At 38.0% G+C, this 17,960-nt stretch overlaps 1 protein-coding gene across 1 annotated transcript; it reads left to right on the plus strand.

The window, feature by feature from the left end:
- The first annotated feature begins 1,975 nt into the window (after positions 1 to 1,975).
- LOC115224841 (mannan polymerase complex subunit mnn9) lies at positions 1,976 to 3,650 on the plus strand. The gene has a single exon (XM_029795782.2). The coding sequence runs from the start codon at positions 2,134 to 2,136 to the stop codon at positions 3,439 to 3,441; it is 1,308 nt and encodes a 435-aa protein (XP_029651642.1). The 5' UTR covers positions 1,976 to 2,133; the 3' UTR covers positions 3,442 to 3,650.
- Positions 3,651 to 17,960: the final 14,310 nt, after the last annotated feature.

Here is a 17,960-nt window from a genome sequence, read left to right on the forward strand (position 1 = left end):
GACTTTGCCTTTCATCCTTTCAGGGTCGATTAAATAAGTACCAGTTACCCACTGGGGTCGATGTAATCGATTTAATCCGTTTGTCTGTACTTGTTAGTCCTCTCTGTGTTTGGCCACTTGTGGGTAGTAAAGAAATAGGTATTTCGTCTGCCGTTACGTTCTGAGTTCAAATTCCACCGAGGTCGATTTTGCCTTTCATCCTTTCGGGGTCGATTAAATAAGTACCAGTTACGCACTAGGGTCGATGTAATCGACTTAATCCGTTTGTCTGTCCTTGTTTGTCCTCTCTGTGTTTAGCCCCTTGTGGGTAGTAAAGAAATAGGTATTTGATCTGCCGTTACGTTCTGGGTTCAAATTCCGCCGAGGTCGACTTTGCCTTTCATCCTTTCGGGGTCGATAATTTAAGTACCAGTTACGTACTGGGGTCGATCTAATCGACTGGCCCCCTCCCAAAAAGTTTCAGGCCTTGTGTCTAGAGTAGAAAAGAACATAGTACGCCATTATAAATCTACGCCATTGTACATCATTAGCTTGCAGCTATAGTGCACTTACCATCGACATACAGTAGAGCATACCACCCGCCGCTTAAAGTACACTAGACCATCATCACCGCCGCCGCCATTGCTGCTGCCACAACCACCCTGCACCAGAGTAGACTACCAGCCATCTTAACACCATCCGCTATATGTTCGTAGATGACCACCACTACCGACTCCACCGCCACCAGCGCCGCCACCACCACCACCACCACCACCAGCGCTGCTGCCGACACTATCACCGCCGCCACCACCGTCGTCGCCACCAACACCACTACCACCGCCACCGCTGCCATCACCACTGCTACCACCATTACTTCCACCACCACCACCACCACCACCACCACCACCACTACCACCACCGCCGCCGCCATCACCACTACCACCAGTACCACAAGCACCGCTATCACCTCTACCACCATTACCACCGCCGCCGCCACCACCACCCACCACCATCTCTACCACGTCCATCACCACCACCAATACCACTACCGCCGCCACCACTACCACCACCACCACCGCCCAACTCTACTATACCATTTCCATTATCACGACTATCGTACAAATTGCCTGGAATAAATGAAAACAATGTCAGATAAATTAGTTTATTTAAAAAAGACCCTTGTGGAATACGATGTGAGGGGTAGGATGAGTGGGGGTTGGAAGGAGAGAGAGAGAGAGAGAGGCGGAGAGAAAGTGAATTGGAGAGAGAAAGAGAGAGGGGGAGAGGTAGAGGAAGATTGGGAGACAGAGAAGGATTGTAAGAGAAATATGATGGGGGGGGGGGCGATCGCATGAAACCTGGTAAAGAAAGAGAAAAAAAATGGATGGAAATGTGAGAGAGAGGGGTGAGGAAGAATGGCAGTGAGTGAAACTAGGAATGAGAGAGAGAGAAAGAGAGAGAGAGAGAGAGAGAGAGAGAGAGGTGTATATAGTTGTAAAATAGAAGACTACGTTGGAACATCAGCGTGTGTGTGTGTATGACTGTGAGAGAGAGAATGTTTAAGTGAAAGAAATAAGCGTGAGGGCATGTGTATGTGTACGTGTGTATATGTGCGTGTGTATATGTGCGTGTGTATATGTGCGTGTGTATATGTGCGTGTGTATATGTGCGTGCGTGTGTGTGTGTGTGTGTGTATGTGTGTAATCGACAGAGTAGAAATGGGTGAGTGCCAGTGTGATGAGAGTCAAATTAATATTTACAGTATATTTGTTGGGTTTTTTTTTTCTTTTTTATTGTTTAGTTATATTTTGTAAACAGAATTATGAGCCTTCACCGTATATTGACAATAAAAAAAAATAGTTTAATATTAGTTCGTATAAGCCTCTGTCCAAATATTAAACAATTTTTCGTAGTCAATAAACGGTGAACTCTCATAATTCTCTCTACAAAATTTCATTTGCTGCCGTTAACTAATTCACGCACAATTCGCACATCATTAACATTTTTTTTTGTCTTCTTTCGTTACAGACGTCATCCTGGCCAACACATCTGGCAGACGAACAGAGCAGCATCGAAGACGGTTCTAATCCAGACATTCTAATACTCATTTCCTGTCACCACCAGCATTCAAGCTCTTTGAATGTCAGCTAGCAAATGTATATCGTCAGGAGATTCTCCAACCGACGGAGTTTCTGTGGGAGCTTAGCAATAATCATTCTGCTCTGCTGTTTGGTCTACGCTTTGCTTGGTTCACATCTGAGGATAATAGCTGTTTCAAACTTCCAGCTCATCAGGAAGTCTTTGCCAGAAGATTTACTGCGCCATGCAACTACTCGACAGACAAGTTCCCAACATGGCAACGCTGCGTGGCACACTAACCGCAATGTCGTCACAGCTTCTACATTGGCAAAAAATATTTCTAAATTACATTCCAAACAGATGACGACGCACCAAAATGTAATCCAAAAAAAAGTTATTAAAAAATTAATTTCTGATATCAAGCAATCTAATCCAAAAAGTTTTCACGAAACAAAACATGTAAAAGAAGAGGCCTTGAAAAAAGACAATTTTCCAAAACGTTTTCATATACCTGATGTGCCCCCTGTGTCTGTTGATGACACAGTTCCTTATATACCAAAACCTGTGATAAATCATTTCTTAACGTTACCAAAACGAGAATACACAGAAGAAGTTCTTATTTTGACTCCAATTCATAATGTCGCTGATCATTTGAATCACTATACTAATCTACTGAAGAATTTGACCTATCCTCGCCACCTGGTATCAGTGGCACTCGGTGAGGACTGTAGCACTGACGAGACGTTGATTGTGGCAAAGGGTGTTGTTGAAGAACTGTCTCGCATATTCAAAACAGCCAGGCTGTTTCACTTTAACTTAACTGGTCAAATAACTGGGCGATGGAGTGTCGTGCATGATCACGCAATGCAGTTGTCACGGCGCAGCCATCTGGCGAAATCACGTAATCTCCTCCTACGGAACAGTCTGAAAGACGAAACATGGGTCATGTGGATTGACAGCGACGTGTCACGCATACCCGGTGACTTGGTTCAGCAGCTAATCTCAGCTGACAAGGATGTTGTAGTTCCATCTTGCCTTTTTCATGATGGAGTCAACACAAGAGTTTATGATAAGAACACTTGGCGGGAGACAAATTTATCATGGGAAAAGCAAAAACACCTACCGCCAAACCAATTGGTTCTAGAGGGATACGGTCCCTCAAATCGGCTGTATTTACCTCACCTGCGTGCAGAGGGTCGTCTGGTACCCATAGACGGCGTTGGTGGCTGCAGTCTTCTCGTTCGAGGAGACTGTCACAGAAAAGGATTGGTATTTCCAGAAGAAATATACCAAAATCATATAGAAACGGAAGGTTTATCAAAGATGGCAAGAACTATGAAATTTTCTGTGTATGGAATGCCTTTTGTCGAAGTTTACCATTAAAAAGAATATAAAGTTTAGCAGATTAAAATTTTATCTGATAAGAAAAATTATTGAAATTTTATCTGGAAGAAAGAAAAAAAAAAAAAGAATTCAGAATGGAAATGCTATTTTCAATGTAAATTAATTCGGATTTGAAACGTTCTATAAATCATTTCATGCTGGAATAAATATGTTTTGATAATGCCTTATGTTTAATATATAAATCACACGAAAAAGAAAAACATACTACCATTTTATAATAATATAAAATCATACTTCAATGTTCTTTGTCTATTTATTATTGTTTTTTGTTGTTGTTATTCTACTTCTGCTCCTTTTTATGATTCTTATCATTATTGTTTTATTTCTTGTTATCATTATTTATTATTATTATTATTATTATTATTATTGTTATTATTATTACTATTATTATTATTATTATTATTATTGTTGTTGTTATTGCAATTGTTGTGATGCTGGCAGTGGAGGTGGGGGAGTGTTGTTTGTTCCACTCCTCCTGTTATTCTTGAAAACCAAAATTTCTTACATGACCAGAAGGCTATGGAAATCAGATTACAGAGCAGAGATTAGTTCCACAAATTGAAATACATACATACATACATACATACATACATATATATACATATATATATATATATATATATACACGTATGTAAAGATACATACATTTTTGTATGTGTATATATATATGTGTGTGTGCGTTTGTGTGTGTGTGTATGTGTGTGTATATTGATAGAAATGGTAAGACAACAAAAGAATGAAAGAGACCTCGATATTATGTAAATAGAGGAATCTATCTGTAGCTATAATATGCGGCAATTATTCGGTCGGTAGCCATGATAAAACTCCGAGTTTCGGATGTCGGGGCGGAACCCACGCCGCAGGTCATTTTCATAGCATTTTTTCGATGGCCGGATAACTGAAGGATAGCGGATGGGTTTCCGCCCCGACATCCGAAACTCGGAGTTTTATCATGGCTACCGAATAACTTCACATGTTATGATTACAGATGTATATGTATATATATATATATATAATATATATATATAATATATATTATATATATTATATATATATATATGTATATATATATATATATATATACATATATATATATACATATATATATATACATATATATATATACATAATATATATATATATATATATCTAATATATTATATATATATATATATTACTATATATATATATATATATATCTAAAGATATATACATATGTAAAGATATACATACATATATTTATATATATATACGCACATATGTGCGTGTTAGTGTATGCATATATGTATGAATATTTGTGACTATGTGTGTGCGTACGTACGTACCTATGTATGTACGTACCTATGCATGTATGTATGTATGTATGTATGTATGTATGTATGTATGTATGTATGTATGTATGTATGTATGTATGTATGTATGTAGAGGTATATTGATGCAAAAAGGAAAAAAATAGAAAACATGAGTACGTGTAGTTTTTTTTTTTTAATATTTAGCAGAAGCAACAGAGTGACTCAAGGGTCGGTGCTCGGGCTAATACGAATGAGCCTCGTAGGTACAAAGGATTAACTGGCGTCTCTTGTCAAGAGTAGAGGCGACTGTCAGATCACTAATGTTCGTTGTGCACTCCGCTATCATTATTTGATTGCTGTTATTCTGTGCGTCTCTTTGCAAAGATCAGTTGTATTTTGCAGGGTTGCTTTATCTTAACCCTTAACTTAGAACTGGAGAAAGACATAGTGCTAGATATAACAAGTAAGGTATTTGCGACTAGAAATAAAGCTGCAAAACACGAAATTCTTCGAGCAAGCATGTGTCTTATGCGAAATCTGTTATGAGCCCGAGTGACGCTGATGACCTGGAGTCGCATATATATAGTGTACTGTTCTGTGATGATAATATCAACAAAAAAGTACTCCATCTGGAGAGAGATAAATATTACCGTAAATCCTCGAGTATAGTCCACCCCTGGGTATAATACGCAGGAGATTTCTACGGGGCTGTACCTCTGACAAACCTAAAGCTTGTGTATAATACGCACCCCTTCTCCAACTTCAGTCAAAGAGGTCTATATAATGTCCTTGGTTTGTAAAAATGTATACGGTAATGTCCTTTATTTTTATTGTATATATAACATAATGCAAACGTGTAGCTTTTTTGTGCATTTTGTTTGCAGAAAATAAAGAAATAACAGTAATAACGTTTAATAAATGTTGCTTACTGCAAGTTATGGGTGATTCTTTTATAACTTCATTGCTTTCAGGCTTAGCTTAAGGTATTTTCGCGCCCGACATCACAAAATGCGTCTGAATAAACATTGCCGGACAGCAAATACAGACTAAAATTATTGCAGTGGTCTTCCCATCCCTGTAATGTACCACTTCCCAACTACGCACTGCTACCATAAGTGTTTCAATGAACGTAATATAAAGGTCAGCAATTCCTAACACAACAACAGCATTTCCAACCCGACCGGAAACATACACATTTTCATACTCTAACACAGCAACACACCAGCAACTAACAATAATCAAGCTACTTGCTTCCTAAGGAGATTCTGTCTTTTAAAAGTCTATTCTGAAGCTTACACCATCGGATGATATCCAAAGAATCGAAGGTTACCATTAATCACTTGAAGGAACGGAGCGATCAGCATCTGAATTTCTTTAAGTCAAAGAACAGGATAAATTCTACTTCTCTGACCCGTTTTATCTAGAAACTTCGAGAGCAAGGAAAACAAAAATTACAAAACTAACTTGAGACATTACCGATATCGAATTGCAAAACAGGAAAATCTTGCTGTACAAGAAACTTCATATTCTGAACTAACCCGTGGTATCTATCAGCAAGAGATTCAAAGTGATTTCCAATCGCTGTCACAGACAAGCAGTTCTCTTGGGTACATTTTCCACTAACAGATCCGGAAAATAAAGCAAGAGAAATAAGCCGATCTCTTTAATATTGCCCTATGCAAATTTTTTAATATTTAGCAGAAGCAAATATTACTAATACGAATGAGCCTCGTAGGTACAAGGGATTGTACAAGGGATTGTACCTCTTGTCAAGAGTAGAGGCGACAGTCAGATCAGTAATGTTCGTTGTGCACTCCGCTATCATTATTTGATTGCTGTTATTCTGTGCGTCTCTTTACTCTCTCTCTCTTTTACTTGTTTCAGTCATGAAAAAAATGTGTCAATTAAGAAGTTTGTCAGACGTCTAGTAGCAAGGCCGAGGAATATCTTCCCCTCAACGTTGAACATTGAAACGATTCTGAAATGATTCCGAACTGATCAACGTTCTTCGATTCTTCCTTCCTTAGAAAATTAACCCTTTGTGCACACATCCATTAATGAGGTACATTGCCGTCTTTCATAATATCACTTTTATCATATTTCAGTATGTCATGACGTGCCCAAGGTTACTACTCCACAGACTGTGGAATAACGATTGCAGTTTTGTACACCTTGTAATGTATTTCATCCCATCCTTGGTCTGTCAGAGGTTCTCAGCTAGCGTCCATATGACACTTGGCGGTCCATATGACTCCTGGCGGACCATATGACTCTTGGCGGTCCAGATGGCTCTTGACGATCCATATGACTCTTGACGGTCCATATGACTCTTAACGGTCCATATGACTCTTGACGGTCCATATGACTCTTGACGGTCCATATGACTCTTGGCGGTCCATATGACTCTTGACTCCATATAACTCTTGACAGTCTATATGACTCCTGGTGGATCATATGACTCTTGACGGTCCATATGACTCTTAACGGTCCATATGACTCTTGACGGTCCATATGACCCTTGACGGTCCATATGACTCTTGACGGTTCATATGACTCCTGGCGGACCATATGACTCTTGGCGGTCCATATGACTCTTGACGATCCATATGACTCTTGACGGTCCATATGACTCTTAACGGTCTATATGACTCTTAACGGTCCATATGACTCTTGACGGTCCATATGACTCTTAACGGTCCATATGACTCTTGGCGGTCCATATGACGCTTGACGGTTCATATGACTCTTGACAGTCCATATGACTCTTGACGGTCCATGACTCTTGACGGTCCATATGACTCTTGACGGTCCATATGACTCTTGGCGGTCCATATGACTCTTGACAGTCCATATAACTCTTGACAGTCTATAATATGACTCCTGGCGGATCATATGACTCTTGACGGTCCATATGACTCTAAACGGTCCATATGACTCTTGACGGTCCATATGACTCTTGACGGTCCATATGACTCTTGACGGTTCATATGACTCCTGGCGGACCATATGACTCTTGGCGGTCCATATGACTCTTGACGGTCCATATGACTCTTAACGGTCCATATGACTCTTGGCGGTCCATATGACGCTTGACGGTTTAAATGACTCTTGACAGTCCATATGACTCTTGACGGTCCATATGACTCTTGACGGTCCATATAACACTTAGTTCAATGTTGTTTGCAATAAATCGGTTACATTTCTGCAATACACAAAATATCTTAACAATTTTTTTAAAATACAATTCCTAATGATACTAAATTATAAGGATATTTTTAAATATCTAATGGCTCCTGTCGACCGGAGTAAAATAAGAATTAAAAGGGTCCCATAGATAAATAATCGTTGAAAACCACTGGACTAAGCTTTCTTTTGTATTCTTGACCACCACCTAGACCTCCTTCCCGTCGAAGTCCAGAGCAAATCGAGATTTTCTAAAAGCTCAGATCTTACTACTCGTATTCATCCCCGAGGGTCTCTCAGGGGTAAATGAGATAGAATAAGTACTAGGCTTACAAAGAATAAGTCCTGGGGTCGATTTGCTCGATCGACTAAAGGCGGTGCTCCAGTATGGCCGCAGTCAAATAACTGAAATAAGTAAAACAGTAGAAGAGCAAAGGAGAATACCTGCGATACGACCCATTGCCTCGTCGCCGCAAGCTTGCCGAAGTATGCTCAATGTCTCCGTAGCAGACTTCCCAAGTTTAGCGCAAAATTTCACGATGGCTCTTTGTTCCTGTCCAAGACAAAATCGCAGACTACAGCATACACGTGATCACAAAAACACAAATTTCACAACTTGTGAAATAAAAACAGCGATGTCACTGGACACACTAGTTCGCGAAAGTCACTGCTAGCTCTCACTGCGCATACAACCGCGTGCTGCCATCTGTTGGCGCGGTACTGAACTACAAAAGGCGGCGAGCCGGCAGAAACGTTAGCACGCCGGGCGAAATGCGTAGCCGTATTTCGTCTGTCGTTACGTTCTGAGTTCAAATTCCGCCGAGGTCGACTTGGCCTTTCATCCTCTGGGGGTCGATAAATTAAGTACCAGTTACATACTGGGGTCGATGTAATCGTCTTAATACCTATGTCTGTCCTTGTTTGTCCCCTCTGTGTTTAGCCCCTTGTGGGTAATAAAGAAATAGGTACTGAACTAGTCCGGGAATTTTTCGATAGCCCTGTGTGTGTGTGTGTGTGTGTGTGTGTGTGTGTGTGTTGTACTTTTGAGTTGCGATAAAAACAATTTAACATTAAACTGAAAAACTACTCAAAACATTTTTGTAGAGTATCTACTTATTAGACTTTTACATGAAAGGTGACAGTGACTTCGAAGTCACTAACACAACTCTTATGGTAAAAGTATTATGTGTGTGTGCATTATATGTATATGCGTGCATGCGCGCGCGCGTATGTGTGTGTGTAACCAAGGTACAAAAAAGATGTACTCCGAAGGAATTCAAAGGGTAGCGTAATCCAAGGGTGAGATAATCCAGTGTACGGAAATCCAAGAATTAGGTATTCCAAATTTTGTCAATTGATATAGGCGTAGGAGTGGCTGTGTGGTAAGTAGCTGGCTTACCACAACATGGTTTCGGGTTCAGTCCCACTGCGTGGCACCTTGGGCAAGTGTCTTGTGAGTGGATTTGGTAGACGGAAACTGAAAGAAGACCGTCGTATGTATGTGTGTGTGTGTCTGCCCCCCCCCCCACATTTCTTGACAACCGATGAGGGTGTGTTTACTTAGCGGTTCGGCAAAAGAGACCGAAATAATAAGTACTAGGCTTACAAAGAATAATTCCTGGGGTCGATTTGCTCGACTAAAAGGCAGTGCTCCAGCATGGCCACAGTCAAATGATTGAAACAAGTAAAAGAGAGTAAAGAGTAATTGATTGTCCAAAGAGTTGACGGGGGGGGGGGATATCTGGCTATTACTGGCTATTTCCAAAGCTGGCAGACAGTTAGATAGATAGATAGATAGATAGATAGATAGATAGATAGATAGGCAGATAGACAGATAGATAGATAGATAGATAGATAGATAGATAGATAGATAGATAGATAGATAGATAGATAGATAGGTAGGTGGTAGGTAGGTAGGTAGATATATAGACATAGATAGATAGATAGATAGATAGATAGATCCCGGTTAGAGATAGATATGGGTTCAAATCCCGCAGATAACCCTCAACTGCTTTTTTTATCCAAATATTTTTAGCTTGATATTTTACAGGCTATTTATTTGCTTCGAGATTCACCGTTCCGAAAAAGAATAATTTCTCTAATTGAAATTCGAGATAAACAATCAAAGGGAGGTAATTCTTCTATACACGTTTTCAACTACATTATTAATTCAGGCGATTATTTAAATAAATTATATCATAATTAGTCAACCAATAATCACTGATTACTATCTTTTTTTTTATTAATATTATTTCAAGACTCAAGCTTCTCGACAGACAACAAAACATTGTTTAGTATGGTTAAATATTTACACGACAACAAGTACATCTCCGTAATATTTACAGGGAACATCTGAAAGAGTTTCTTCCCCTTGACCATATGTCGTTATATTTGTCTTGAGAAGGCTGTTTGTTATAAAGAAATAACTGAAAGAACTACGCTTCGACTTCAGTCGATTTATCCAACTTTCGGATGATTTTAAAGCATAAATTTTTGAATAAAATTAGAAAATTTAATTGAAAATCAAATAAAATACAGATGAAAATATGTAAATATAATTTTTTTTTAAAGAGAAAGAGAAAGAAATTTATTAAAACAGAAAGAAGCTAATAAACTTTTGAAAATGTTTGACGTAAGTCGCATATATTGAAACCCAACTACCGACGTAAATTGAAGTATGTATCAGACATATTTTAAAGCATAAATTTTTGAATAAAATTAGAAAATTGAATTGAAAATCAAATAAAATACAGATGAAAATATGTAAATATAAATTTTTTTTAAAGAGAGAGAGAAAGAAAAATTTATTAAAACAGAAAGAAGCTAATAAACTTTTTTAAATGTTTTCTCGTTTACCGACGTAAGTTGAGGTATGCATCAAACATATTTTAAAGCATAAATTTTTGAATAAAATTATAAAATTGAATTGAAAATCAAATAAAATACAGATGAAAATATGTAAATATAAATTTTTTTTAAAGAGAGAGAGAAAGAAAAATTTATTATAACAGAAAGAAGCTCATAAACTTTTGAAAATGTTTTCTTGTTTACCGACGTAAGTTGAGGTATGCATCGACCATATTTTAAAGCATAAATTTTTGAATAAAATTATAAAATTGAATTGAAAATGAAATAAAATACAGATGAAAATATGTAAAAAAAACAATTTTTTTAAGAGAGAGAGAAAGAAAAATGTATTAAAACAGCTAATAAAATTTAGAAAAATTTTCTCGTGTTACATCATTTATTGACGTAAGTCGCATATATATTGACAGCCAACTACCGACGTAAGTTGAGGTAGGCATGTAACTTGGCAAAAAAATTGCTGCGTGTAAGAGTCCACGTCTCTTTGTAATATTCTCTTCTTTGTTTCAGGTATCGGACAGCAGCCATGCTGGAGCAGCGCCTTGAAGTAGCTGATCAAACAAATCAACCCCAGGCGAGGCTATATGGTGAGAAGCTTGCTTCCCACCTATATGGTGCTGGGTTCAGTCTCATTGCGTGACACCTTGAGCAAGTGTCTTCCGCTATAGCCTTGGGCCGACCAAATCTTTGTGAGTGGATCTGGTAGACAGAAACAAAAGGAGCCTGTTATATATCTTTATATATAAAAGTCAAGTTGTGTGTCTGTCTCCTACGATTTAGATTCCTAACTACTCCCACATTTTGCGGTGCAGTTTAACCAAAACCGGGTATCTTATAGTCGTGATTCATATCGAGCCCTTCTGGGTATTAGCGCGCGTCTACGATGAGTCTACGATTTTAAAAATAATTTACCATCATTTCTTTTCATTTTAATGCATTTTTTCGCTATTAAATAAGGGAAGTAACTCTCTAAAAATGTCTACGATGAGTCAACGATTTAAAAAAAAATTTACCATAATTTTTTTTCCATTTTTAATGCATTTTTTGCTATTTTTTGGCTATAACTCTCTAAAAATGCTTATATAGTTATTTCCTTTACAAACCCGAGCAACGCCGGGCGATACTGCTAGTATATATATATATAATATATTATATATATATATATATATATATATATATATATATATATAAAGGGGCAGGCAACAGTTTGCTTAGCCACACACCGAAAAATTAGAAACAGCAGTCAAAGACTTTATTTCTATTTTCTACAAACGAGACACTCCACATACGACATATCCCTGTAATTCACATATGCAAAACACAAGGAAGAATTACAGAGATATGTCATATGTGGAGTCTCATTTGTAGAAAATAGAAATAAACAGTCTTTGACTGCTGTTTCTAATTTTTCGGTGTGTGGCTAAGCAACCTGTTGCCTGACCCTTTTTATTTATATACAAAATATATTGAACTTTTTTTATAACAGTTCCTACCGTTAATGGTTATATTTACATGCCGAAATCTACCCGTAAATAATTGTTGGGTTTTTTTTTTAAACTATTACAACTATTATTTACTCTTATTATATATATATATATATATATATAATATATATATATATATTATATATATATATATATATATATATAATATATATATATATATATATATACTCTTTACTCTTTTACTTGTCTTTTACGTGGCCATGCTGGAGCTGCCTTTAGTCGAGCAACTCGACCCCGGGACTTATTCTTTGCAAGCCCAGTACTTATTCTATCGGTCTCTTTGCCGAACCGCTAAGTTACGGGGACGTAAACACCACGCATCAGTTGTCAAGCAATGCTAGGGGGACAAACACAGACACACAAACAAACACACATACATATATATATATCACATATACGCAGGCTTCTTTCAGTTTCCGTCTACCAAATCCACTCACAAGGCATAGGTCGGCCCGGGGCTATAGCAAAAGACACTTGCCCAAGATGCCACGCAGTGGGACTGAACCCGGAACCATGTGATTGGTAAGCAAGTTACTTACCACACAGCCACTCTAATAATAATAATAATAATAATAATAATAATAATAATAATATAATAATAATAATATCGCATATCTTGTCCTTACCTTCGTATCGCGGAGTAGACGACACAGGGACATCTGAAGAAGGGGAATATTCCTAGAGTTGTAGGCCTTGTACTCTGTTCTTTCGTTGTTTGAAAAATAGTCCCGTTTCCATGTTTTTGTTTTTAAGTTTCTGTTTCACATTGTGTTCAACGTTCTTTTTGATGTCCTGTACCCATCTATGCATGTATATATACACATAGATGTATGTATATATACATATAGATGTAGGTATGTACATATATGTATGTTAAGTTAATTTTTTGGTTCAAAAAGCAAAAGCAAGGCCATGTAGAGGGACATGGAGTTATGTACAGGGAGGGTGTTCATGCAAAAGAGATCAGGCCATTTCTGGTCAAGAGAGACTATGAACCGAGCGGTCGTCGGCATCTTATTCCACGGATCCGCAACCCGGACGGAGAAGGCCCCTCTCCTTCGATCGAGATGAAATCATATTATTATGTGATCGAATGCCATGCATCCTTTTCCAAGTAAGTTTTTATCATAATAATTATGATACGCGCCCTTTTATCTCTCTCTCTCTCTCCCTCCGTCTCTTGTTCTTCATCCTTTCTGTTTTTCTCTCCCGCACTTCCCTGTTCTTCTCCTTTCCCCTTTACTGTTCCCTCTCTCTTACTCCTCCTCCTCCTCCTCCTCCTCGACCCTCGTCACTGACACGTGACCGGAGGGAACCCATCTTTCCGACTATCTTCACAAAGGTAATAAGCTGTCTCCTCAAGCGTTCAAAATAATTTTTCTATCGTCTTGGCTTAAACTAAAGCGTTTGACCCTGTCATAAAAACAAAACAAAAAGTAGTGTAATAGGTGTAAAACAACTTGCTCTAAACGAATATGACAAAAAAAAAAATGCGCGCTCGCGAAAGGATGGGGTGGGGAAGAGGACTCGGAAAATTCACATCGTGGATGTTCCGGGTTTGACCCTGGCACAAAAACAAAAAAAAAAGTACCACAGTGGGAATGAACCCGGAACCATGTGGTTGGTAAGCAAGCTACTTACCACATATATATATATAATAATATAATATATATATATATATATATATATATATATTATAATACATATATATATAATACATATATATATATATATAATACATATATATAATACAATATAATATAATACATATATATAATATATATAATATATTTTTATACTGTATACATAAATGATTTTATATATATATATAGCAAAGGGAAAAAACGATTATGTTATGAACTTCATAGGCATACAGCTGTTTCTCCTACAAGACGCAGTGGGTTCATAGTTGAGTGCTTGAATAACAGCAGAAACATCTGTAAGCCAATGAAGTTCATAATCTAATCTTTTTTTTCTTTGTGATCTCGTTTTCTTATTACCCCCTCTGTATTTCTCTAGCATTGTGATCTGAAGTATACACATATTGATTTCTACACCAGGTTATTAGTCTCACAATGCTTAAGTGGAATGTGTGTGTGAAGGTGCTAGTGGTTAGGTTGTTACACTCACAATCACTAGATCAGCATTTCTCAACCGGGGTTCCCCAGAACCCGAGGGTTTTGCAAAAGGTACCTAGGGGTTCCACGAGAAAGAGTGAGATAAGCTAATGCCAATTTCATGACCATGATATTACTATACATGCACAACCTATTATTGGTTATTGTAATACAGACATTATCCTATCTAACCTATTATATTATCAAAAAAATATAACAGCCATTGGGGTTATATTTAGTGATGTCTGTAATTTACGGACACCCTATATATATAGGCGTAGGAGTGGCTGTGTGGTAAGTAGCTTGCTTACAAACCTCATGGTTCCAGGTTCAGTCCCACTGGGTGGCAACTTGGGTAAGTGTCTTCTACTATAGCTTTGGGCCGACCAAAGCCTTGTGAACGGATTTGGTAGATGGAAACTGAAAGAAGCCCGTCATGTATATATATATATACTCTCTTCACTCTTTTACTTGTTTCAGTCATGCAGGAGCACCGCCTTTAGTCAAGCAAATTCTTTGTAAGCCTAGAACTTATTCTATCAGTCTCTTTTGCCAAACAGCTAAGTTACGGGGACGCAAACACACCAGCATCGGACACACATATATATGACATGCTTCTTTCAGTTCCCGTCTACCAAATCCACTCACAAGACTTTGGTCAGCCTGAGGCTATAGCAGAAAACACTTGCCCATAGTACCAGGCAGTGCGACTGAACCCGGATCCATGTGATTGGTAAGCAAGCTATTTACCACACAGCCACTCCTGCACCTATACATATAGGGTGTCCATAAATTGCAGACATAATTAAATATATATATATAATATATATATATATATATATATATACATATATGTATGTATGTTTGTGTGTCTGCGTTTGTCCCCCCAACATCGCTTGACAACTGATACTAGTGTGTTTACATATCCGTTACTTAGCGTTTCAGCAAGAGGAACCGATAGAATAAGTACTGAGCTTACAAAGAATAAGTCCTGGGGTCGATTTGTTTGACTAAAGGTGGTGCTCCAGCATGGCTGCAGTCTAATGACTGAAACAAAAAAAAACAATAAAATGTGTGCGTGTCTATTTACCATGTGAACTATGAAAAATATATGAAAAAGATATGGTATATAAATTTTTTGTGCAAGGGTTCCCTTGAGACATGTAATTTATTTTAAGGGTTACGCAAGGGTAAAAAGGTTGAGAAACACTGCACTAGATCGAGGGTTTGATTCCCTGACTGAGTACTGCATTGTGTTCTTAAGCAAAATATTTCATTCCACATTACTCCAGTCCCCTTTTGAGCAGGGGCTATTGTTGGCCTGCTTGCCTAGCCAGCGGGGTGGTGTCATTTGAAGGCTAAAACAATGCAAAAGCGCATTGTGACCAGCAATGTGTAACAACATCTGATGGCCTGGTCAGTCATAATCACATGATGTATACATGTATGTGTGTGTGTGTGTGTGTGTATTTATACAGGGTTGGCCAAAAGTCACCCGACAATAAATCAAAACCATTTAATTCCAAGATTTCTGTTTAACCCCTTTCGTTACCGACCCAGCTGAAACCGGCTCTGGCTTTGAATACAAATGTCTTGTTATCATAAGTTTTGAATTAAAATCTTCCACCAAACCTTAATCACAATTTATGTTCCTAACACTAGCTGAATGATAACAAAATTATTTTACTACATTCTTAGTTATATTTAAAGTAATTGAAAGAAACACAGAGCTTCTCAAAATAAATACAGTAACGAAAGGGTTAACAACTGAATGAATTTTAATAAAAGTATCCAGATAAGAAATATCATGAAAATTGTTCAAACTTAAGTCCTTCTTGAGCGACACATTTTTCCATTCGAGTCAATACAGAATTACAGATAGAATTTTGATTTACTGTTGGATGACTTTTGGCCAACCCTGTATGTATTTGTGTATGTGTATATAAGTGTATACAAGCCTCAAATTGTGTAGGTCTTTACCTCAATGAGGCCAAGACTGAATATATAAACAAGTGCCTGTCCAGCAGTGATTGCATCATCCATACTCTCAACAATGCGCCCTTAAATATGGTTTCTGATTACAAATATCTTGGGTCATACATATCAACTGGAAAAGATTTTCTAACTAGAAAGGGTATGGCCTGGTCAGCCTGTAATGACATGCATAAGATCTGGTCATCAAATCTAAGTAGAGACTTCAAACTTGAAATCTTCAAAGCCACAGTCAAACCAATTCTACTATATGGCTCAGAAACCTGGACGTTATCAAAGAAGCTTGAGAGGCGGTTGGATGGAACCTACACTCGCCTCCTTATGAGAGCTCAAAAACTCTCGTGGAAGCGTCATCCAACCAAAATGCAAATATATGGGAAACTATCACCTGTGTCATCTCTTGTGAAAGGTAGGAGAGTCCAGTTTGCTGGACATTGTTGTAGAGCTGAAAACGAGGCAATTTCTCCTCTTCTCCTCTGGAAGCCATCTACTCGCAATACCAGAGGGCGCACACTCTCCTACCCTGATGTAATCTCCAGGGATACAGGCATCCAGCAACAGGACCTCCGTAATGCCATGATGGACCGTGAAGTCTGGCGTAGCATGGTAAATTCCATTGTCTCGACCACGGTCGAACAATGATGATGAATGATGTATATAAGTTCAGTAACAATTTAGATTCAGTTGAATATGGTACTTAAGTTAAAGGCACCAGAATTTGGTATGGTATTATCCATATAATTCAAAATGGGGTGATTATAATCAAAATAAGCAACAAGGATATCCAAAGGTAATGCATTTTACTACCATGTTTCTGTTGATAAGACTGGTCCCTCTGTCTATCTACTTACCCTCTTTGTGATGTTGGTAAATGGAATAAGTATAAAAATGAATCTTTTCAATTTAACTAAAAAATTCCATATGCAGCTGAAGATTGCACTACATTTTAAAACTGATGTAATACTTGCATTATGTAATTAAATGAAGTCGCATGAAACAATTGTTTTTAGACTGATAAGGAAAATTCAAAAAGCAGTGATTGAATTTCTTGTTGCTGAGAGGGAAAACCCTTGTGAACATTCACTAATGATTACAAAATGTCTATCAAGACAATACTTTAGATTATAGCAATGTATACAGGTGGGTCCATCGTCTGAAAGATGAAAAGGTGGGAACTGTGAGTGTAGCCGATAAACCCTGTTCTGGCCATCTGTCCGCTTCTGTGAATCCTGCCAATAAAGCAAAAGCAGATGCCCTGATCAGAGAAGACAGGCGCACAACTCTTGATGAGTTGGCAGAAAACCTTGAAGTGAGCCAAGGAAGTGCTTACAACATTGTCAAATCACTTGGCTTTTCAAAAGTGTGTTCCTGTTGGGTACCGAGAGAGCTGTCTACTGAATGCAAGACTGACAGGGTCAATGCCTGCACTGAACTTCTCAAACAAAGTCACCAGATTTAGTACCTTCAGATTATCATCTCTTTGACCCCATGAAAGAGGGTCTGTGAGGCAAACATTATTCCAGTGACGAGGAAGTGAAAACAGT

Source organism: Octopus sinensis, linkage group LG26, assembly GCF_006345805.1.
Source record: "Octopus sinensis linkage group LG26, ASM634580v1, whole genome shotgun sequence".
NCBI classification, from domain to species: Eukaryota; Metazoa; Mollusca; class Cephalopoda; order Octopoda; family Octopodidae; genus Octopus; species Octopus sinensis.

What these genes read in the sequence shown, in the direction of transcription:
- LOC115224841 (XM_029795782.2), top strand. Translation starts at nt 2,134, where the DNA reads ATGTATATCGTCAGGAGATTCTCCAACCGACGGAGTTTCTGTGGGAGC.